Genomic DNA, 23,904 nt, shown 5'->3' with positions numbered 1-23,904 from the left:
TAGTGGCAAAGTAACTGACCATGTTTTTTTTATGTTTGTAAGATTAGTTCTGCATCTTGGAGGAAATAGTAATTGAGTTATCTTTGGCTTAGGAGTGTTGTCTTATGTTATAGGTTATAATAGGATATGTAAGGTCTGGCGGGACTTGAGGACTGCACTTTTGCTTCGTAAAAGGTATGCTTTATATGTGTTTCCTACATGCTGTTTGGACTCGTTTCTCCCTTGTGTTTAAAGCAGGGTTCTCAAACTACAAGCCCGTAGGCCAAATGCGGCCCGCAAGCTGCTTTAATGTGGATGGTACTTGTCAATTGTCTCTACACGTTTATGTTCGGCATTCTCAGACTGTTTGAGGACTGAACCTTACGCTGGGAATACACTACACAATTCTAAAATCTTAACAACTTGGACGTGCGCCGATTTCCTTGTCCCAAATATTTTATTCTGTCCATCCTCAACCCCAGGTTGCTCACATTACACAATGATTCCCTATTTCATCTTGCCCTGAGTTTCTCGGTTGTCATAGGAAAAAAATGCTGACACGCAAACTGAACTGGTTTATTAGTGTGCACATTATTGTGTGCAGAAACTTTTTTTTTTAAAGAGACCAAGGAGCAGAATATGGACTTAATTCTATATTATCATCATTATTTCATATTGTCTTTTTGGTTTTGATCATGGTAGGATGCAGATGTAATATTGGTGCCCCAGCTGGGTGGAGATTTCACTTAAGGACCAATGGAATGGTCTAAAATAAGCAAACTCCGCTCATCCGGGCCATATAAAACGAACTTGCCCATTGAAAAGGCATTGTGCTCTCTCCACAGCTCCACCAATCTATCTTCCATCACCTCAGTCCACACGGTGTGTGTTGCTGTTGCTTTCTTCTTCGCCATCATTGTTGGTCTCACATGCTGAGCCCTCATTGGCCATTGTCAGCAGTCCTTGTCCAATCGCGTCGTAGCACTGCACATACTACAAGATGTATGACCAAAAAGTCTGAAAATTATCGGACAACCGACAGGGATCTGGAGAACTGAACAGCCATCATCGGTGTGTCCTTGACTCGCTCAAACTTCGTGAGTCCCAACGTAATAATCCTAGCCCTAGTTCATAGAATTTCACCCCGATCATGGAAATTTGTCTGCGACGGCAAAAATGTGGCGAATTTGTGGCAAAAAAAAATGAGTAGTGTATGCCCGGCATTATGGACTTTTCAGGCTTATTATAGGACATCGGCCCCCTCAGTCACTACTGACATACTGTGGAGCTTAACACCCAAACCCCCTGAGATAGGAAGTGGTTGAACCCAGGGCCAGTCAGGTTCCCCCGACTCAGCCCAATCCAATCCCTTTGGATTGTCGGCAAGCCCCAAAGCACTGGTGTGGATAGCCTTATTGGCGAGATTAACATTGTCGGAGGAAGGAGCAAGCGAGGGAACGAGAGAGACTTCCCCACTGTGCTTTGGTGTCACTTGGAGGCTCTGTAGATTACAGACAGGCACACTGAGATATCTCCTCCGCCTTCTGTGTGAGGGTTAAGTATACAGGGTTGCATGGAGACATGGCCGCTGGAGATATCATAGAAGTAAAGGAGAGACGAGAACAGGAAAGCGCTGCTTCTGTCTGCTTTGTGTCACAAATGGATTTGCTGATGTGTGTGTGTGTGTGTGTGTGTGTGTGTGTGTGTGTGTGTGTGTGTGTGTGTGTGTGTGTGTGTGTGTGTGTGTGTGTGTGTGTGTGTGTGTGTGTGTGTGTGTGTGTGTGTGAATCTGTGTGTGTGAATCTGTGTGTGTGCACGCACGTGCATGCTCATGCCTGTGTGTGTTTGTGCGTAGGGGCGATGGGTCCAAGGATCCTATCGTTGAGATGAGAACGGAAGAGGAGAGAATAACTAACCACGATGGGAGCCCAGTGCACGAACCCAACGAGACTACACCTCTCACAGAGCCTGAGTAAGGAACCAGAACCACTAGGGTTCTAAGGCCCTGTCCACCCTAATGCTGCGTTTAGATGGTACGAGGTAGACGGCAAATCGGATGTCATTGTTTTCAATGACAGCACAACGGTAAATGCCGTTGAGCCAGGTGGTGAATGCCGTCAGTAGCCACGGTAGAAGGGACTTGCCCCGCATAGTTCAAATATTTTGACCTTTGCCGTAGTGTTGTTTTCTACCGGATGTTAATTTGCACTTATTGTTTACTGAAATTACCATAGCAACGCATACTGTCGTGTTGGCTTGCTTTTGACGTCACCCTTTTTCTTGCGTTCTTGTCCAGCTATGCTCACTGGTATGACGTTATTTTGTGTCCCTCGTCTAAACGTAGCATAATGTAACCCCAACCTAACCCAAATATGCAGCCCTATTAGTAGAAAATGGCACTTTAGCTGAAGTTGACAGGAAGCATAAGGAGTTGGTGTTTTAGTGTGTTTTCTAGGTCTTGGTTTATGGTGTTGCCCTTGCACTCACTTAACTGATATCATTTATGGACATGGTTATAGGTTGTATGGTGGACTGGACATATAGTCGTGGAAATGTGCTTTGGTATGAAAGAGTATGGTGAATTCAGGCCACATCCGTGTCCAGTCAGTCAAGAGCCTTCTACAGTACATGGTTCAACAGCCAGGGGCCAAAGCTCAAAGTTTAGTTCATCTTACAGCAGGCCTCTTCAACCAAAGGGTGTCCCTTGCCAATGGGATCGTTGAACGCTACTGGATTTGATAGTTGTAGTGTTGTCTTTAATCGACTGAGCTTGCATGAGTACTTTAAATGAATCAGGTGTAGATTGTTCGTTGTTGTATTTCCGGCGTTATAGATGAGGGATTGTTTTTGTTACATAATTTTTTGTTTGTGTATTTTTTTATGTATGTTCAGTAAGTGAATTGAGTGCTGTTGAAACTGTTGATATTATAAACCACTATATTAATATATTGATCAAGTAAATGTATTAATTAGACAGTCAGTCAGGTAGTGTTAACTTTGAATGTATTACCTGCATTGAGTAGCAGTAGAGGACCGCTACTTATGTTATGGATGCATCATTCTCCATCGTATTCACTCTATGCTACCATGGAAACTACCACTCATCCCACCTCTTATAGTTCACCAATAAGGATGCATGCTCTGTATGCGTGTATGTAAATGCATTATCTAAATGTCATATCAAAATGTATACGTTTCACAGGGTGATTAAGTCCTTTCACATTCCACATTTCTATGTATTGATTGTTTATGAGCGTGTTCTCTGTACTGTTACCGTAATTAACAATGAACAGCCATGGTCATGAGTGAGACGTGGGTTGAGTGAAATGTGTAGTTATAATTAACCCTTTCATCTGAGGTCTCTCACTCAGACGTGTCTGTCTCCTTTGTCTCTCTCCCACAGGAAGCTACCGCTGAAGGAGGAGAACGGGAAGGAGACGCTGAAGCCCGACATGATCGAGATCAAAGTGCACAGTGACAACAGCATCCACACAAAGCAAGACGACAGTAAAGCATAAAATGTGTGTGCCCTCTCGCCCCTCGCCGCAAACGAGAACATTTCGGAGCATCCTACCCTGAGACCAAAACACAGAATAAACACGACACAAAAAAAATATGATGATATCTCTTATATGTCCATTAGGGCCCAGAGAAAAACGAAAAGTGTAAATACAAATAATAGAGAGGAAGACCCCAACAACAAGCGTTTTTATGTGACTAATCAATGATGTTGTTTCTATCCAAGATGGCTCCAGTCGAAGACACTTCGTGTTGATCAGTGATTGTAATATTGTTTCGTTTTTTTCCTCTGACTTTGGTTTTGTTGTTTTTTATGCCTTGGCTGTTGCTTATCCATTGCTTTTATTTATTTTCCTTCCCCCTCTTATTCAATCCCCATTTGCAAAAACACACCCGATCCTACACACATACATACACACACGAACACATAGACACCAAAGCTCTCTGTATTAAGGATAAGTACCGCCACTATCGACTCCCACTCAAGTCTACTGTGCCTGGTAAAAAGATCTCCTACAGTAGCATTTACAGAGTAAGCTTCCCTGTCCTCACTGCAGCAGTCTCGTCTGTATTCTATTGCGGCTCTGGTCTAAGATGTGATGTCTGGGCTGTCCTGTCTAATGCTTGTGTACTACGTTACATCCGCCCCTTTATGCCCACTCCTCTTTGAGCTTCCGGCTCAGAGAATGTCGAGCTAACTCATCGGGTATGCCACCCTTTTGATTTGTTTTTCTTTTAAAGAAGATAAAAAAATTAACAGGTACTGTAAAGGTGCCTTTGCACATTGTAGTGATACTCGTCTTGGTGTGTCTGAATGTGTCTGCTGTTATGAGTGTGAGAGCTATTTTTGTGTAAATATATTTAGCATATTTGATCAAAATCGTTTGCGTTAACTATGCAGACTGTCTGTCTCCATTATTTTACTAATGTACCATGTATTTCCATAAGGTGACAGCATGACAGGAAAAAAATCTCTGATAACAGCTATTTGTTAGCCAGTCGGAAATAATCCCCCAAGATCCAGTATGGTTCTAGGTGGTTACATCTGGGAGAACCACATGGTCTGTGTGGTCAGGAAGTTAGCCAGGAAATGTAAAATATTTTGAACAGAATATGAGCATAGTTACACCTGCCACTGTTGACCAATGAGCTGGCTTCATTGTAGGGATTGTGCAAGGTTGTGTTTTAGCACGGGTTTTGATGGTGATGCCATGAGTACTGCTGTTTTTTGGCAGAAAATGAATCTGTACCGGGCCCTTGGAGTTATAGGTAATGTTTCCTGTGTATTTGTTAACCGTCTTCATGGTGTATCTGTAACCAGGCTACAGCTCTTGTTATCTTGCACCTCAAAACACAACAATAAACAACAGAGACAATTTTGTGTTATTTTATGTTTACTCTGCTTTATATTGAATGTTTATTTACATTTTTGCTGTTCAATTTTTTTTAAATACATTTTTTCTCAAAGACAGGAAAAAAAACTATTGATGTTGACATGAAATTGAAATGTGAAAATAATGTGGGTGTCATACAGTTCTGTGAGTAGTTATTGGGGGGACAAAAAGTAGTCTATAAAAAGAAAAAGACGGTCATGTCCAATATTGTTTGTTTAATTTGAAAGTTGTGCCATCATTCTATTGACTAAAGGCGAAAACCAATGAATGTTGAATTGTTCTGTTCTCAACTGTTAAAGACTAGACTTCAACACACGGGCACACACATGAAGTATTTCAGTCATGTTTTTTAGATACACTTAATTTATAGTTGATTTTAGTTTAATGCCAATATTAATGATCGAAAACCAATAACTTTTTTCTGTTCATTTTCTTTCTCTGATGTTGTCATGTAAATAGGTAAAGAAAAAAAAGATATTTTACAAAGCTCTTATGTAAATAGACCCGGAAAAGATGAGTCTTTTTTCAAAAGCAAAAACAGGCTTTCTTGTGTGAACGCTCTCCAGCTGAAGAAACGCTTATTTTAGTTCTGGTCCGACAGTTCAGTGACGACGTGACAGTGGTCTTTACTATTCATCACTTTACCCTCAAGAAAACACACACACAGTGGGACCTTAGGTCACTTCACAGCATTTCAATGGAGGCTGTAATTAAGATAATAGCATGCCTTGGTTTTCCCACGGCCCATTGTCCCCCTGGACCCTTGCTGCAATGGCAACAGTGTAAACCATTAAATTAAAATGTAATAGGAGGCTTGTTTGCCATTAGCCGAGGGAGCGGTGCACATGATCTTTGGTGACTGGACTGTTCCTTGCAGAGTCGACTTGACGGACACCGTCGTGCTGCCCATTAGTTTGTAATGACCCTGTCGTTAATTATAGAGTGGCGCTGTGAATGCTGGGAAATGTAGTATTTGCCACTGCTTGAGAGCTAGGTGGACTCTGACAGTTAGCTCTGCTAGGGTAACGAGGGTTTTAGCACAGGCAGCATACAGTATTTGAGCACTGAAATGTGCGTGATACTGCGTGTGTATGCGTGCCTGTATATGTAAGTATAAGTCCATGTGTGCTGCGTGCGTGTGCTGTGTGTGTCTTAAGAATTTAAAAATGGATTATCATGTATATCGCTGTCATCAATTCTCTGGCTGGAGCGCTCTGCATGTGTGTCTGAGAATCCCCTCTACCCCTCTTTGCTCCATAGGTTTTACCCCATAAAACTGCCTTTGTTTTCTCTCCCAAAGCACGATTGGTAAACTGTACCTGCAGTCCTGGAGTTGCTCTGTAGCCTGTTAAGACAACTGTAAATAGGGAGCACATTGCCTGATGGCCATGAGATTTGTACATGTTATTTTATATCTGAATATGAGTCTATTCCCCCGTTCCCTCCTCCCACATCTCTCCCCCTCGGACTCCGTCTCAGTCTGTCTCCAAAGAGAGTACTGGTGTGTTTCTAGCTCTGTGTATTGTGTCCCCGCCTCTTGTCCCCCCCAGACTGAGTGTGCTTACGCAGGGGGTGGAAACTGTCGATGTGGCAGTAACCAATGGAACACCCTGTAACAAACCTCCTGTCATTTTATCAGCTGTAAATAAACATGTCCTGGTGAAAGATGATGCATGTGGGAGTCGGTCATTCAGTAGGTTTCATCTCATTGTTTTTTATCTTGGTTGTGGTTTTACTACATTTGGTGACCCGTGTGAGGAGAATTAAAGAATAATTGTTTGTGTCCCAAATGGTACCCTGAAGTGCACTATATAAGGAATAGGGTGTCATTTAGGACATCGACATCCTCATACAGGGCACAGAGTGTAGTGGTGCAACACAACACTTGAATGGGAATTGATTCAATGTCAGACCTGGGTTCAAATACATTCATATTTAAGCATTTGTATTTCAAACACTTATTTTCTTTGTATTGGTATATTTCCAAATACATTCCAATATTCAACTACTTGCATTTTCAAGGACAAAATATTCAAATACTCACTTCGAAATGTAGGCGAAAGTAATTGAAATACAATAAATAGTATTTTAACTGAGAATACTCCAAAGACACCGTTATTCAGCATGCTTTTGCACTTTATGCAAAGTCAGTAAGTGCAGATTTGTAGATAAACCTCAATCGCATCGAGGTCGCTTCCAAACCATATCAGCCTGCCTCGGATGACAGGGACCGAGCAAAACATAATCAACTCGATTCTATTTCAAGAGACAAAGTGTTTTATTAACGATAATTTACCAAAACAAACTTAGAACTCTGCTCAAAGGGCTCCAAATGGTTCAAAATAAGAGACAACGAGAACTGAAGTGTTTTCTAACCAAGCTGCCCCCACTTCAAACCTCATTTGAAGTTTATATAGAACATGTACTCACACTACTTGCCTCTCTCCTCGCTGCTCTGTTTTCCCTACAAGACGGCTCTGTTCACTGATGGTTTGATGTGACTTTGAGGGCTTCTCTCTGTTCTCTTGCGATGTTAATGGCCTTTTCACCAAATTGGCTGAAACCAGTTCAAGGTAGGGTGACCCAAATATGAAAAATGAATAACTGGTACATTGATCAAGTTTGATCATACATTTATTGGTCCCCTCCCCCCATGTCAAAAAATTTGAATCAGGAGGCAGGAGTTACCATGGTTTTACTTCTGGCTTTATGCAATAAAGACAGAAAATGACTATGGTCACGCATGTGCAGTGCACATTAAGAGTGAAATTGCTTTATCAGTTGGGGAGAACATTCGATATGTCTTGCCAGGAAGCTAATCCTGAAGACGGATGCTGTTGCATTATTGACAGTGGATCTTGCAAGCGCTGACCATAATGTAAGTATCAGTGTTTGATGAGCCTGACATGTTAGCCAACATTTTAGGGGGATCGGGGGCTAACGTTAGATAATGCAACTGTGGATGCTTTGACTTGTGAACTGTGTATTTTCTGTAACACACCTGATAGTCACTATATGGTTTTTGTTCTTCCATCCCTAAGCCCCCAACATTGAGTCTTAGAACTACCAGCACACAGCTGGCATGAAGGAATGTTGTCCACAAAAGGAGTTGCGGTGTGTATAGTATTTGTAAATTACCTCAAGTCATATTTTGCCATCTCCTTTTGACTTTCCACTATCACCAAGCTGTAATGATAGACATTTTAGAAAATTCAACATCTACTCTGTCTGCACAGCTTCCCAGGCAACCACCGCAGCTTGAATGCTGTGATATAAAATCAGCTTTCCCAAGGCAAAGAAGGGGGGATATGCTGTGAAGCGTGTGAAGACAGACCCAACATACTGTATGTCATTGTTATTCATTCATAGAATGAGTAGATCACTCCATCAACAAATTGATAGCATCATAACTCTGAATGGTAAATAAAAGGAAATCAAATTCATCAACCATTTTACAAAATATTACAGGCTCTTGGCTTTCCTCTTCAATGAGGTTACCCTTGATCCAGCACCGTATATGAGGAAGCTGTGCGAGATGTCCATCCCAGGGCCCCTGTCTGCCCAGTGTGAGAGGCCTGACAAGGAGGAGGCCATAGATGGATTTGTCTACCTCTTCAATCTTGGGGGTGACTGAAGCCAAATGCTTGACTGAAGCCTACTTGACTGAAGTGGGATACATGGGTCCCCCTCCTGTCCCCCTCCCCTCCCCGTCAATCTCTATAGTTGGTTGCATTTCCTAAAGCCTAAGTTATTCATTTTTACTTGAAAAACCCATAAAAAAATAAACATCCTCGCACTGTCAACTGAGTTTATTTTCAGCAAACTTAACATGTGTAAATATTTGTATGAACATAACAAGATTCAACAACTGAGACATAAACTGAACAAGTTCCACAGACATGTGACTAACAGAAATTGAATAATGTGTCCCTGAACAAAGGGGGGGTCAAAATCAAAAGTAACAATCAGTATCTGATGTGGCCACCAGCTGCATTAAGTACCGAAGTCCATCTCATCATGGACTGCACCAGATTTGCCAGTTCTTGCTGTGAGATGTTACCCCACTCTTCCACTAAGGCACCTGCAAGGTCCCAGACATTTCTGGGGGGAATGGCCCTAGCCCTCACCCTCCAATCCAACATGTCCCGGACGTGCTCAATGGGTTTGAGATCTGGGCTCTTCGCTGGCCATGGCAGAACACTGACATTCCTGTCTTGCATTGTCATGCTGGAGGGTCATGTCACACTGCCCCAGACCATGACGGACCCTCGACCTCCGAATCGATCCCGCTCCAGAGTACAGGCCTCGGTGTAACGCACATTCCTTCTACGATAAACGCAAATCCGACCCCCACCCCTGGTGAGCCAGAACCGCGACTCGTCAGGGAAGAGCACTTTTTGCCAGTCCTGTCTGCCCATAGGAGACGTTGTTGCCGGTGATGTCTGGTGAGGACCTGCCTTACAACAGGCCTACAAGCCCTCAGTCCAGCCTCTCTCAGCCTATTGCGGGCAGTCTGAGTGCTGATGGAGGGATTGTGCGTTCCTGGTGTAACTCAGGCAGTTTTTGTTGCCATCCTGTACCTGTTCCGTAGATGTGATGTTCGGATGTACCGATCCTATGCAGGTGTTGTTACACGTGGTCTGCCACTGCGAGGACGATCAGCTGTCTATCGTGTCTCCCTATTGCACTGTCTTAAGCATCTCACAGCAGTACGGACATTGCAATTTATTGCACTGGCCACATCTGCAGTCCTCATGCCTCCTTGCAGCATGCCTAAGGCACGTTCATGCAGATGAGCAGGGACCCTGGGCATCTTTCTTTTGGTGTTTTTCAGAGTAAGTTGAAAGGCCTCTTTAGTTTCTTAATATTTCATAACTGAGACCTTAATTGCCTACCGTCTATAAGCTGTTAGTGTCTTAACGACCATTCTACAGGTGCGTGTTCATTACTTGTTTATGAGTCATTGAACAAGCATGGGAAACAGTGTTTAAACCATTTACAATGAAGATCTGTGAAGTTATTTGGATTTTTACAAATTAACTTTGAAAGACAGGGTCCTGAAAAAGGGACGTTTGTTTTTTTGCTGACTTTATATCACATTTTGTTTCTTCGTATTATTTTTTTTCAAGCTTTCGGACGGGAGATGAATGTTAGAAATTGTACGATTCAATGAGTTGCACACTGTAGGCCGTCCGGGTGCCTATATTAGGCTTGTGGCTCTACTTCTTTTTTTTATGTCAAATGATGTCTCACCATTATTTTGCACCTTTATTTCTCATGAGTGTTCATGTTGATCAATATTTTGTCTATGCTGGCCTATTGTAAATCAAATCAAACTTTATTTGTCACATGCGCCAAATACAACAAGTGTATACCTTACCGTGAAATGCTTACTTACAAGCCCGTAACCAACAGTGCAGTTCCAAAAAGAGTTAAGATAATATTTACCAAATAAACTAAAGTAAAAAATTATAAAGTAACGCAATAAAATAACAATAACGAGGCTATGTACAGGGGGTAAAAAGCAAGTAGCAGCAGTGTACAAAACAAATGGAGGGGGGCGGAGGTGTCATTGTAAAATAGTCCGGTGGCAATTTGATACATTTTTCAGCAGGTTTATGGCTTGGGGTAGAAGCTGTTAAGGAGCCTTTTGGTCCTAGACTTCGCACTCCGGTACCGTTTGCTGTGAGGTAGCATAGAAAACAGTCTATGACTCGGGTGATTGGAGTCTCTGACAATTGGTTGGGCTGTCCTCTGACACCACCTAGTATATAGGTCCTGGATGGCCACAGTAATGTTCTGGGCCGTACGCACTACCCTCTGTAGCGCCTTACGGTCAGATGCCAAGCAGTTGCCATACCTGGCGGTGATCCAACTGGTCAGGATGCTCTCGATGGTGCAGATGTAGAGCTTTTTGAGGATCTGAGGACTCGTACCAAATCTTTTCAGTCTCCTGAGGGGGAAAAGGTGTTGTCGTGCCCTCTTCACAAGTGTCTTGGTGTGTTTGGACCATGATAGTTTGTTGGTGACGTGGACACCAAGGAACTTGAAACTCTCAACCCGCTCCACTACAGCTCCATCGATGTTAATGGGGGCCTGTTCGGCCCGCCTTTTCCTGTAGTCCACGATCAGTTCCTCACATTGAGGGAGAGGTTGTTGTTCTGGCACCACACTGCCAGGTCTCTGACCTCCTCCCTATAGGCCCTCCCTATAGTCTCATTGTTGTCGGTGATTAGGCCTACCACTGTTGTGTCGTCAGCAAGCTTAATAATGGTGTTTGGTCACGCAGTCATGGGTGAACAGGGAGTACAGGCGGGGACTAAGTACATACTCCTGATGGGCCCTAGTGTTGAGGATCAGCGTGGCAGACATGTTGTTGCCTACCCTTACCACCTGGGGGCTGCCCGTCAGAGAGTCCAGGACCCAGTTGCAGAGGGAGGCGTTTAGTCCCAGGGTGCTTAGCTTAGTGATGAGCTTCGTGGGCACTATGGTGTTGAGCAATGAGCTGTAGTCAATGAACAGCATTTTCACATAAGTGTTCCTTTTGTCCAGGTAGGAAAGGGCAGTGTGGAGTCCGATTGAGATTGCATTCACTTCCTTGGGCACAGGGACTATGGTGGTCTGCTTGAAACATGTAGGTATTACAGACTTGGTCAGGGAGAGGTTGAAAATGTCAGTGATGACACTTGCCAGTTGGTCCACGCTTGCTTTGAGTACATGTCCTGGTTATCCATCTGGCCCTGCAGTTTTGTGAATGTTGACCTGTTTAAAGGTCTTGCTCATATCGGCTACCGATAGAGTTATCACACAGTCGTCCAGAACAGCTGATGCTCTCGTGCAAGCTTCAGTATTGCTTGCCTCGAAGCATGCATAAAATGCATTTAGCTCGTCTGGTAGGTTTGTGTCACTGGGCAGCTTGCGTCTGGGTTTCCCTTTGTAGTCGGTAATAGTTTTCAAGCCCTGCCAAATCCGACGAGTGTCAGAGCCGATGTAGTAGGATTCAATCTTAATCTTGTATTGACGCTTTGCTTGTTTGATGGTTCGTCTGATGGATAGCGGGATTTCTTATAAGCGTTTGGATTAGTGTCCCGCTCCTTCAAAGCGGCAGCTCTAGCCTTTAGCTCAATGCGGATGTTGCCTGTAATCCATGACTTCTAACGGTCACTGTGGGGATGACATCGTCAATGCACTTATTGATGAAGCCGATGACTGATGTAGTATACTCCTCAATGCCATTGGATGAATCCCGGAACATATTCCAGTCTGTGTTAGCAAAACATTCCTGTAGCTTAGCATTCACATCATCTGACTACTTCTGTATTGAGCGAGTCACTGGTACTTCCTGTTTTAGTTTTTGCTTGTAAGCAGGAATCAGGAGGATAGAATTATGTTCAGATTTGCCAAATGTAGGGCAGGGAGCTTTGTATGCATCTCTGTGTGTGGATTAGAAGTAGTCTAGAGTTTTTTTTCCCTCTGGTTGCACATGTGGGGTGGCAGGGTGGAGTTTTTTTTCTTCTGGTTCCACATGTGGGGCGGCAGGGTAGCCTAGTGGTTAGAGCGTTGGACTAGTAACCGAAAGGTTGCAAGATCAAACTCCCGAGCTGACAAGGTAAAAATCGGTCGTTCTGCCCCTGAACGAGGCAGTTCCTACTGTTCCCACTGTTCCTAGGCCGTCAATGAAAATAAGAATTTGTTCTTAACTGACTTGCCTAGTTAAATAAAGGTAAAATAAATAATAAAATGTGACATGCTGGTAGAAATTAGGTAAAATGGATTTAAGTTTGCCTGCATTAAAGTCCCCGGCCACTAGGAGCACCGCTTCTGGATGAGCATTTTCCTGTTTGTTTATGGCCTTATAGAGTTGGTTAAGTGCGGTCTTAGCATCAGTTTGTGGTGGTAAATAGACAACAACAAATAATATAGAAGAGAACTCTCTTGGTAGATAGTGTGGTCTACAGCATAAGGTCAAATCAATTCAAATGTTATTAGTCACATACACATGGTTAGCAGATGATATTGCGAGTGTAGCGAAATGCTTGTTTTCCGACAGTGCAGCAATATCTAATAAGTAATCTAACAATTCCACAACAACTACCTAATACACACAAATCTAAGTTAAGGGATGGAATAAGAATATATACACATAAATATAAGGATGAGCAATGATTGAGCGGCACAGGCCAGATGCAATAGAAGGTATAAACTACAGTATATACATATGGGATGAGTAATGCAAGATATGTAAACATTATTAAAGTGGCATTATTAAAGTGACTAGTGATCCATTTATTAAAGTGGCCAATGATTTCAAGTCTGTATGTATGCAGCAGCCTCTCTGTGTAAGTGATGGCTGTTTAACAGTCTGATGGCCTTGAGATAGAAGCTATTGTCAGTCTCTCGGTCCCAGTTTTGATGCAACTGTACTGACCTCACCTTCTGGATGGTAGCGGGGTGAATAGGCAGTGGCTCGGATGATTGTTGTCCTTGATGATCTTTTTGGCCATCCTGTGACATCGGATGCTGTAGGTGTCCTGGAGGGCAGGTAGTTTGCCCCCGGTGATGCGTTGTGCAGACTGCACCACCCTCTGGAGAGCCCTGCGGTTGTGGGCGGTGCATGCCGTACCAGGCGGTGATACAGCCCGACAGGATGCTCTCAATTGTGCATCTGTAAAAGTTTGAGGGTTTAAGGTGACAAGCCAAATTTCCTCAGCCTCCTGAGGTTGAAGAGGAGCTGTTGTGCCTTCTTCACCACACTGTCTGTGTGGGTGGACCATTTCAGTTTGTCCGTGATGTGTACGCTGAGGAACTTAAAACTTTCCACCTTCTCCACTGCTGTCCCATCGATGTCGATAGGGGGGTGCTCCCTTTGCTGTTTCCTGAAGTCCACGATCATCTCCTTTGTTTTGTTGATGTTGAGTGAACTTCTGAACACCAGAACAGCGATTAGCGAGCAGTAGGTACTCTACCTCAAGCGAGCAATACCTTGAGACTTCTTTAATATTAGACATCGCGCACCAGCTGTTATTGACAAATAGACACACCCCCACCCCTTGTCTTACCAGACATAGCTTCTCTGTCCATCCGGTGCATGGAAAATTGGGCCTGTTCCCAAGAAAGCAGTATAGCCTTCGCGTCGGACTCGTTAAAGGAAAAAGCTTCTTCCAGTTCGATGTGAGTAATCGCTGTTCTGATGTCCAGAACTTATTTTCGGTCATAAGAGTCGGTAGCAGCAACATTATGTACAAAATAAGTTAAAACTAAGTTACAAACAACGCAAAAAAATGAACAAAATAGCACAGTTGGTTAGGAGCACGTAAAACGTCAGCCATCCTCTCCGTAAATGTCTGATCATTATATACAATTATGAACGTAGTGTCATTTATAATGGTAATGCAGAGCATCCAATAAAGTGTCCAGTACACTTATTGAATGCAGTTTTCATGTACATTCCCTTATGTCTAAGCTTCTAAGGTGACTCAGGCTTTACTAATTATTGTGAAGAAGTGTATCAGTGAACTGTATCCTGTACATACTATTTAGGCTCGCAATGAAATGTAGCCCAATGTTTATCTTGTTACCTTGAAACAACCACAAGGGTGTTTTAAAGAGCTGTCAGACAAGGTGAGCTCATGAATACAGTGCATTCGTAAAGTATTCGGACCCCTTGACTTTTTTCAAATTTTGTTACGTTACAGCCTTATTCTAAAATAGTTTAAATAGTTTTTTCCCCTTCTCAATCTTCACACAATACCCAATATTGACAAAGCAAAAACAGGTTTTTAGAAATGTTTGCATGTTTATAAAATAAAAAAAAGCAGAAATCAAACCTTTACATAAGTACTCAGATCCTTTACGCAGTACTTTGTTGAGGAAGCTTTGGCAGCGGTTACAGCCTCAAGTCTTCTTGGGTATGACGCTACAAAACTGGGCACACCTGTATTTTGCATTTCTCCCATTCTTCTCTGCAGATCCTCTCAAGCTCTGTCAAGTTGGATGGGGTGCGTCACTGAACAGCTATTTTCAGGTCTCTCCAGAGATGTTCAAGTCCGGGCTCTGGCTGGGCCACTCAAGGACATTCAGACACTAGTCCCGAAGCCACTCCTGCATTGTCTTGGCTATGTGCTTAGGGTTGTTGTCCTGTTGGAAGGTGAACCTTCGCTCCAGTCTGAGGTCCTGAGTGGTCTGGAGAAAGTTTTCATCAAGGATCTCGCTGTACTTTGCTCTGTTCAACTTTCCCTCGATCCTGAGGAGTCTCCAGTCCTTGCTGCTGAAAAACATCCTCACAGCATGATACTGCCACCATGCTTCACCGTAGGGATGGTGCCAGGTTTCTTCCAGATGTGACACTTGGCATTCAGGCCAAAGAGTTCAATCTTGGTTTCATTAGACCAGAAAATCTTGTTTTTCATGGTCTCAGAGTCGTGAGGTACCTTTTGGCAAACTCCAAGCAGGCTGTCATGTGACTTTTACGGAGGAGTGGCTACCGTTTGGACACTCTACCGTAAACGCCTGATTGGTGGAGTGCTGCAGAGATGGTTGTCCTTCTGTAAGGTTCTTCCAACTCCACAGAGAAACTCTGGAGCTCTGTCAGAGTGACCATCGGGTTCTTGGTGACCTCCCTGACCAAGGCCCTTCTCCCCTGATTGCTCAGTTTGGCCGGGCTGCCAGCTCTAGGAAGAGTCTTGGTGGTTCCGAACTTCTTCCATTTAAGAATGATGGAGGCCACTATGTTCGTGGGGACCTTCAATGCTGCAGACATTTTTTGGTACCCTTCCCCAGATCTGTACCCCGACACAATCCTCTCGGAGCTCTACGGACAATTCCTTCGACCTCATGGCTTGGTTTTTGCTCTGACATGCACTGTCAAATGTGGGACCTTATATAGACAGGTGTGTGCCTTTCCAAATCATGTCCAATCAATTGAATTTACCACAGTGGACTCCACTTGGGCTCCTGAGTGGCGCAGAGGTCTAAAGCACTGCATCTCAGTGCTAGTGGTGTCACTACAGACCCTGGTTTGATTCCATGCTGTATCACAACCGGCTGTGATTCGGAGTCCCATAGGGTGGCGCACAATTGGCCCAGAGTCGTCCGGGTTAGGGTTTGGCTGGGGTAGGCCGTCATTGTAAACAAGAATTTGTTCTTAACTAACTTGCCTGGTTAAATAAAGGTTAAATAAAAATAAAATAGCTGTGCAGCAACGCTCCCCATCCAACTTGACAGAGCTTGAGAGGATCTGCAGAGAAGAATAGGAGAAACTCCCCAAATACAGGTGTGCAAAGCTTGTAGCGTCAAACCCAAGAAGGCTCAAGGCTGTAATCGCTTCCAAACAAAGTCCAATCAATTGAATTTACCACAGGTGGACTCCAATCAAGTTCTAGAAACATCTCAAGGATGATCAACAGAAACAGGATGCACCTGAGCTCAATTTTGAGTCTCATAGCAAAGGGTCGGAATACTTGTGTAAATAAGGTATTTGTTTTTTATTTTTAATAAATATGCAAACATTTCTAAAAAACAGGTTTTTTCGCTTTGTCATTGTGGGGTATTGTGTGAAGATTTATGTGGAATAGATTTTTTTAATACATTTTGGAATACAGTTGTAATGTAACAAAATTTGGAAAAGTCAAGGGGTCTGAATACTTTCCGAGTGTACTGTATAAACTCCCTGCCCACTCAGCCTGTTATTTCAGGCTTCATGATAGTTAGAGGTAAATTTCATTCAATTCTGAGAATTTTAATCCTTTGACACGTACTGTACCAACAAACAGATGTGATCATTCTACAGTGGTTCCTGCAGCGTACGCCCAAACCGGTGTGATTAGAATGCTTATTTAGAATGCTCATTTCCGATTGACGCAACAGTCAGCGTTTGAGCTGGCCACTGTTTTTTCACAGAATATTTTTTCACAAACGCAGTCCTCACAATGTTAGGTACTTAATGTGACCAGCTCATTTTTGGATGCGGTGTTCAGACATTTACAGAAGTAGCAACAGCATAACAAAATCATCTAAATCGTAAAATGTAGGCTACATTAGTCCTAGCGCTAACTGAGGAAATATTTACAATCAGTCAAATTTAGCCAGCTCTTGGGTGACAGAAACCACAGTATGAATTAGCTAATAGCACTTAGCTACTATTTACAATTGATCAAAATAGTTGAGTGAAGCACTTTATAAAAATCTAAAGTAATCTGACGATGGCTAGTTTGTGCGCGCCACCATGTTAGTTCTTTCGTGTCAACCAAAGATAAGAAGAGGAGACAAGACTCATCTTTCGAGTAAACTTCCAGAAGTGAATGAAGGGAAGTGAATGATCGTAGACGACACACCCCCTTCAGCATGCATACTGCAAACAGACATGCAGCATGCATGTTGAAGGGGGTGTGTCGTCTACGATCAATCAATCAAATGTATTTATAAGGCCCTTTTTACATCAGCTGATGTCACAAAGTGCTATACAGAAACCCAGCCTAAAACCCCAAACAGCAAGCAATGCAGATGTAGAAGCACGGTGGCTAAGAAAAACTCCCTAAAAAGGCAGGAACCCAGGAAGAAACCTAGAGAGGAATCAGGCTCTGAGGGGTGGCCAGTCCTCTTCTGGCTGTGCCGGGTGGAGATTATAACAGTACATGACCAAGATGTTCAAGCATAGATGACCAGCAGGGTCAAATAATAATAATCACGTGGTTGTAGAGGGTGCAACAGGTCAGCACCTCAGGAGTAAATGTCAACTGGCTTTTCATAGCCGATCATTCAGAGTTAGAGACAGCATGTACGGTAGAGAGAGAGAGTCGAAAACAGCAGGTCCGGGACAAGGTAGCATGTCCAGTGAACAGGTCAGGGTTCCATAGCCGCAGGCAGAAAGTTGAAACTGGAGCAGCAGCATGGCCAGGTGGACTTGGGATAGCAAGGAGTCATCAGGTCAGGTAGTCCTGAGGCATGGTCCTAGGGCTCAGGTCCTCCGAGAGAAGAGAAAGAGAGAGAGAGAATTATAGGGAGCATACTTAAATTCACACAGGACACCGGATAACACAGGAGAAATACTCCAGATATAACAGACTGACCTTAGCCCCATGACACAAACTACTGCAGTATAATTACTTGAGGGTGAGACAGGAGGGGTCGGGAGACACTGTGGCCCTCTCCGACTACACCCCCGAACAGGACCAACCAGGCAGGATGTAACCCCACCCACTTTGCCAAAGCACAGCCCCCACATCACTAGAGGGATATCTTCAACCACCAACTTACTACCCTGAGACATGGCCGAGTACAGCCCACGAAGATCTCCCCCACGTTACGAACCCGAGCGGGGCGCCAACCCAGACAGGAAGATCACATCAGTGGCTCAACACACTCAAGTGACGCACCCCTCCTAGGGAAGACATAGAAGAGCACCAGTAAGCCAGTGACTCAGCCCCGGTAATAGGGTAATAGCTCAGGAAGGAGACGTGTTCTGTCTCCTAGAGATGAACGCACTTTGGTGCGAAAAAGTGCAAATCAATCCCAGAACAACAGCAAAGGACCTTGTGAAGACACTAGAGGAAACAGGTACAACCGTATCTATATCCACAGTAAAACAAGTCCTATATCGACATAACCTGAAAGGTCGCTCAGCAAGGAAGAAGCCGCTGCTCCAAAGCCGCCATAAAAAGCCAGACTACGGTTTGCAACAGCACATGGGGACAAAGATCGTACTTTTTGGATAATTGTCCTCTGGTCTGATGAAAAAAAAATAGAACTGTTTGGCCATAATGACCATCGTTATGTTTGGAGGAAAAAGGGGGAGGCTTGCAAGACGAGGAACACCATCCCAACAGTGAAGCACGGGGGTGGCAGCATCCTGTTGTGGGGGGCCTGTGCTGCAGGAGGGACTGGTGCACTTCACAAAATAGATGACATCATGATGTAGGAAAATTATGTGGATATATTGAAGCAACATCTCAAGACATCTGTCAGGAAGTTAAAGCTTGGTCGCAAATGGGTCTCCCAAATGGACAATGACCCCAAGCATACTTCCAAAGTTGTGGCAAAATGGCTTAAGGACAACAAAGTCAAGGTATTGGAGTGGCCATCACAAAGCCCTGACCTCAATCTTATAGAAAATGTGTCGGCAGAACTGAAAAGCATGTGCGAGCAAGGATGCCTACAAATCTGACTCAGTTACACCAGCTCTGTCAGGAGGAATGGGCCAAAATTCACCCAATTTATTGTGGGAAGCTTGTGGAAGGCTACCTGAAACGTTTGACCCAAGTTAAACAATTTAAAGGCAATGCTACCAAATACTAATTGAGTGTATGTAAACTTCTGACCCACTGGGATTGTGATGAAAGAAATAAAAGCTGAAATAAGTTGTTCTCTCTACTATTTTTCTGACATTTCACATTCTTAAAATAAAGTGGTGATCTTACCTGGCCTAAGACAGGCAATTTTTACTTGGATTAAATGTCAGGAATTGTAAAAACTGAGTATAAATGGATTTGGCTAAGGTGTATGTAAACTTCCGACTTCAGCTGTATGTAAAATTATTAAAGTGGCATTATTTAAAGTTGCGTTGTTTAAAGTGACTATTGATCCATTTATTAGTGTTCAGTGATTTTGGCTCAATGTAGATAGCAGCCTCTCTGAGTTAGTGATTGCTGTTTAGCAGTCTGATGGCCTTGAGCTTCTATCTAGAAGCTGTTTTTCAATCTCTCGGTCCCAGCTTTGATGCACATGTACTGACCTCGCCTTCTGGATGTTAGCGGTATGAACAAGCAATGGCTTGGGTGGTTATTGTCCTTGATGATCTTTTTGGCCTTCCTGTGACATTCCAACAACTTATCCTGAGAGAGCATGTTTCCATGAAACAGAGTATGTTACAATCTCTGATGTCTCTCTGGAAGTCAACCCTTGCTCGTATTTCGTCTAATGGCTAAGCCATTGGGAAGCAGTGAACGACAGCAGATGTACTTGGGGCTGCAGGGAGGTGTGCACTATGACCATATGTTAATTACTGGGTGTGTTCAGTTGGGCCAATGACAGCGAGGAAGGTCTTTGTGTTCCGAGTGCATGACAAGGTACCTATGGCTGGGCTATAAAGGATAAACTGTTGTTTTATGCGTTTCATAAGTGAACACGATGATATACACAGACTCTCTCTTTTCTCGCTCTCCACCCCCCCTCTCTCTATCTTTCACACACGCACACACCCGCTTCCTCTGTCTAACGTCCTCCGCATGAACAGATGTCTCAGCGAGCCTTCAGTCAGGTACATTTCCCCCTAATCTCCCTGTTTTCAGAATCTCCCATGATGCTATGGGCTGACAGCACTTTAATCCGCACAATGAGAGAACGCTGGGAAGTTTGCAAGGGAATAGTTAATGTCACTGTTGCCTCAACTTACCACACACGCACACAGGCAGGCATACACAGTTATACATACACACAACCAAGCATATACACATAGACACACACTTACACACACAGGCTTACAAACGCACACACACACACACACACACAGGCACACACACACCAAAGTCAGACTTTTCTTAAAGTGTGGAGAGGCCCCCCCAAACTCTATGCCACATGAGCAAATCCTCCGGTAAGCCTGTTGGCAGGTGCTGCCTCCCATCCTTAATCTTCACACTTTCAGAATCTCCCACGATGCTGCAGGGGTTATCCTGAGGCTCGCCATACCTCTGATAACGGGAGAGGAGGGGGAGGTCAGTGGCCCTGGAGGGACACGTGCAGATAACCACTTCCTAATTAAAGAGGGGGAGGGTTGTTCCGTTCCTCTGGCTGCAGCTTGCAGCTTGCAGCTCACGCTCGGCTGCAGGCGTGCCCGGCTGCAGGAGTGGAGCACCAGGGAGACCATCTTGACTGCAACCGAAGCCCTGCCTTTATTTGGGTCCTCAGTCTCCCACAGCAGGTACTATCATGATGGGGATAGTGAGACACAAGCACTTTTAATTTAAGAGCATGGTAATCCTACGAGGGAAAATAAAATACAAAAAATGACAAATGAAAGCAGATTTGTTTATCTGTCAAAGACCTATTAGTGGTACTTGGAGCCAGAGTTCCTATGTTTGTGAGCGTACAGTATTATTCCCTAACTCTATAAGAAGAGGTGTTAACGTCGCACTGTTTGAATACATTGTTTTTAATGTCATAACATCATTTGAAGCATGTACAAAGGTAATACATGTATGAGCCTGTGAGTTTTCCGATGTGGCATGCATGCATGCATCGCACACTGGGCTTGCCAAGCACCCCGAGTCAATTATTTGTGTAGGAAGTGAACACACTATGGAAACATCAATTGTACAGCACCAGCAAAGTATGTGAAAGCTTTCACTTGTCCCATTATTTATTTAGACTTTCTCACAGCCGAGGCATTACATCTGAGAAGTGTGCCATATTCAACATGATACAGTATCTCAGAGGAAGGGACAGCTTCAGTACTGAATGTGCTCAGTTTCTTTCCCATTTCTCCCTCCCTCTCTCTCTTTTAGATTTGTTTTAGCTCAGAACAGGGTCAGGCCACCCACTCACAGCATTTCAATTGGTTATTGTCAGTGCCTGCGGAAATGAGTGTTGCCTTGCATAAAGTATTCAACATCAGTATCCAAAAACTTGCTGACGATTTGTTCAGACTTTAAATATTTTGTCAGTCACAGAAGCAAGGAATCTAGACTGACATTCGAGCTGAGAGTATTCCAGTCCTCTATATTTTACATTTACATTTACATTTTAGTCATTTAGCAGACGCTCTTATCCAGAGCAACTTGCAGTATTGAATGCATACATTTCATACATTTTTTTTTCTTTTTTTTTCCGTACTGGCCCCCCGTGGGAAGCATATTTTAGAAATTGCCTGTTGATTATGTTATTTTTTTTTTTACATTTCATTGACATACTTTACAAACAGAAATCATATTGTTAGATACCTTATTGCTTTTACATTTCAATAGTTTAATTTATAGGATAGTTTTAACTTGCTTATCCTATACCACAAGATTGGGATGGGACTGGATATAAAGTGAACAAACCATTAAAAAGCTATGAAATATTTAGCATACTTTTTGTAAGTGGAACTGTATCCAATGATTCAAGTGGCAATCTGGGATTCAAACAACAACAATGTGAATCAATGGTTATATATCATACATTTCAAAAGTAAAAAAATGGAGGTAGCAACTATAGATTCCCCCTTTAAATTCTATAACAATTGTTATAGCAGTGAGTCCCTTGAATCACCTGTAACTGAATATATTCACTACCGTTCAAAAGTTTGGTGTCACTTAGAAAAGTCCTTGTTTTTGAAAGAAAAGTACATTTTTTTGTCTATTAAAATAACATCAAATTGATCAGAAATACAGTGTAGATATTGTTAATGTTGTAAATGACTATTGTAGCTGGAAATGGCATATTTTTTTATGGAATATCTACATAGGCGTGGATTAGCTAACACTACGTGCCATTGGAACACAGGAGTGACGGTTGCTGATAATGGTATCAGCAACCGTCACTCCTGTGTTCCAATGGCACGTAGTGTTAGCTAATCCAAGTTTATCATTTTAAAAGGCTAATTGATCATTAGAAAACCCTTTTGCAATTATGTTAGCGCAGCTGAAAACTGTTGTGCTAATTAAAGAAACAATAAAACGGGCCTTCTTTAGACTAGTTGAGAATCTGGAGCATCAGCATTTGTTGGTTCGATTACAGGCTCAAAGTGGCCAGAAACAAAGAACTTTCTTCTGAAACTTGTCAGTCTATTCTTGTTCTTAGAGGTGAAGGCTATTCAGGGTGAGAAATTTCCAAGAAACTGAAGATCTCGTACAACGCTGTGTACTACTACCTTCACAGAACAGCGCGAACTGGCTCTAACCAGAATAGAAAGAGGAGTGGGAGGCCCAGGTGCACAACTGAGCAAGAGGACAAGTACATTAGAGTAGTGTCTAGTTTGAGAAACAGACGCCTCACAAGTCCTCAACTGGCAACTTCATTAAATAGTACCCGCAAAACACCAGTCTCAACGTCAACAGTGAAGAGGCGACTCCGGGATGCTGGCCTATTAGGCAGAGTTGCAAAAAACATATCTCTGTCAGCTCATCAGCAATTCTCCTACCCCGATGCACTCACGCAACATGCAAAAGAAATCTAGTCCAATTATTCCTCCGAATTTTTTATAAAACTCCACTGGGAGTCCATTGACCCCCGGTGCACGGCCGGGGGACATCTGGGTTATGGCTTCTGCCAGTTCATGGGACAACAGGGGAATGTCTATTTCATCCCTCTGTGCCATAGAGAGCTTAGGGAGTTCTGCAAACAAAACCTGAGCACATATAGGATCACACAGTTCTGCCCTATACAACTCAGTATAAAACTATATGCATATTCTAGTTACTGGGCAGGAGTCGTAACCAGATTAAATCGGGTACGTTTTTTATCCGGATGTGAAAATACTGCCCCCTAGCCCAAAGAAGTTAAATAGCTGTAAAATAGTCATATGTTTGAGAAATTGAAGTAATAGCATTTCAAAGGTTTTGAAAATCGCGCCACAGGATTCAACTGGCTGTTACGTAGGTGGGACGAATTCATCCCGCCGGTCCTAGAGAGGTTAATGTTGTCCCTTAACATACCCACTGATCCTGAATGAGGCTCCTCCCCATTTCTATCTTTCTTAAAATCCATTGTGCAGGTCTAGTCCCCGCTGACCACCAGTGTCTCCTCAGGTGCTACCTAAAAGAGTTCCTGTCTAAGACACCCAAATAGAAGTCCCCTCTCTCTCCCTGTGTTAGGCGCAAACACATTTATAAAGACACAACCCCTGTTGTTAATTTCTGCTTTTACTACAAGCAGTTGTCATGACGTTGCCCTCTTTGGGTTTTCTATGCACCATCCCCCTACCTCTGTCTCCCACACCCAGGCTCTGTGAGAGCAGTCGTAAATTCTTAAAGAGAATGTCCTGCCTCATGGCCACAGTATGGAGACAGAGTGGGTTTCATAGAAAGAACCAAGGGATTCT

At 43.4% G+C, this 23,904-nt stretch overlaps 1 protein-coding gene across 3 annotated transcripts in view; it reads left to right on the top strand.

Moving 5' to 3' along the window:
- The window catches only part of ncam2 (neural cell adhesion molecule 2), a 407,658-nt gene extending 401,096 nt beyond the window's left edge, over window positions 1-6,562 (top strand). For 2 of the 3 annotated variants that reach the window (XM_029740521.1, XM_029740522.1), the window contains 2 exons: window positions 1,835-1,951; window positions 3,383-6,562. In XM_029740521.1, coding sequence (XP_029596381.1) covers window positions 1,835-1,951; window positions 3,383-3,497 — 232 coding nt within the window. In that variant the 3' untranslated portion in view covers window positions 3,498-6,562. The remainder of the gene's footprint in view (window positions 1-1,834; window positions 1,952-3,382) is intronic. The other variant, XM_029740523.1, reaches the window with a different exon arrangement.
- The last annotated feature ends 17,342 nt before the right edge of the window (window positions 6,563-23,904 follow it).

The sequence above is a fragment of the Salmo trutta genome, chromosome 39, assembly GCF_901001165.1.
Source record: "Salmo trutta chromosome 39, fSalTru1.1, whole genome shotgun sequence".
Taxonomy (NCBI): domain Eukaryota; kingdom Metazoa; phylum Chordata; class Actinopteri; order Salmoniformes; family Salmonidae; genus Salmo; species Salmo trutta.
Note: the sequence above shows the minus strand (reverse complement) of the source record. Positions and strands in the feature narration are given on the sequence as shown.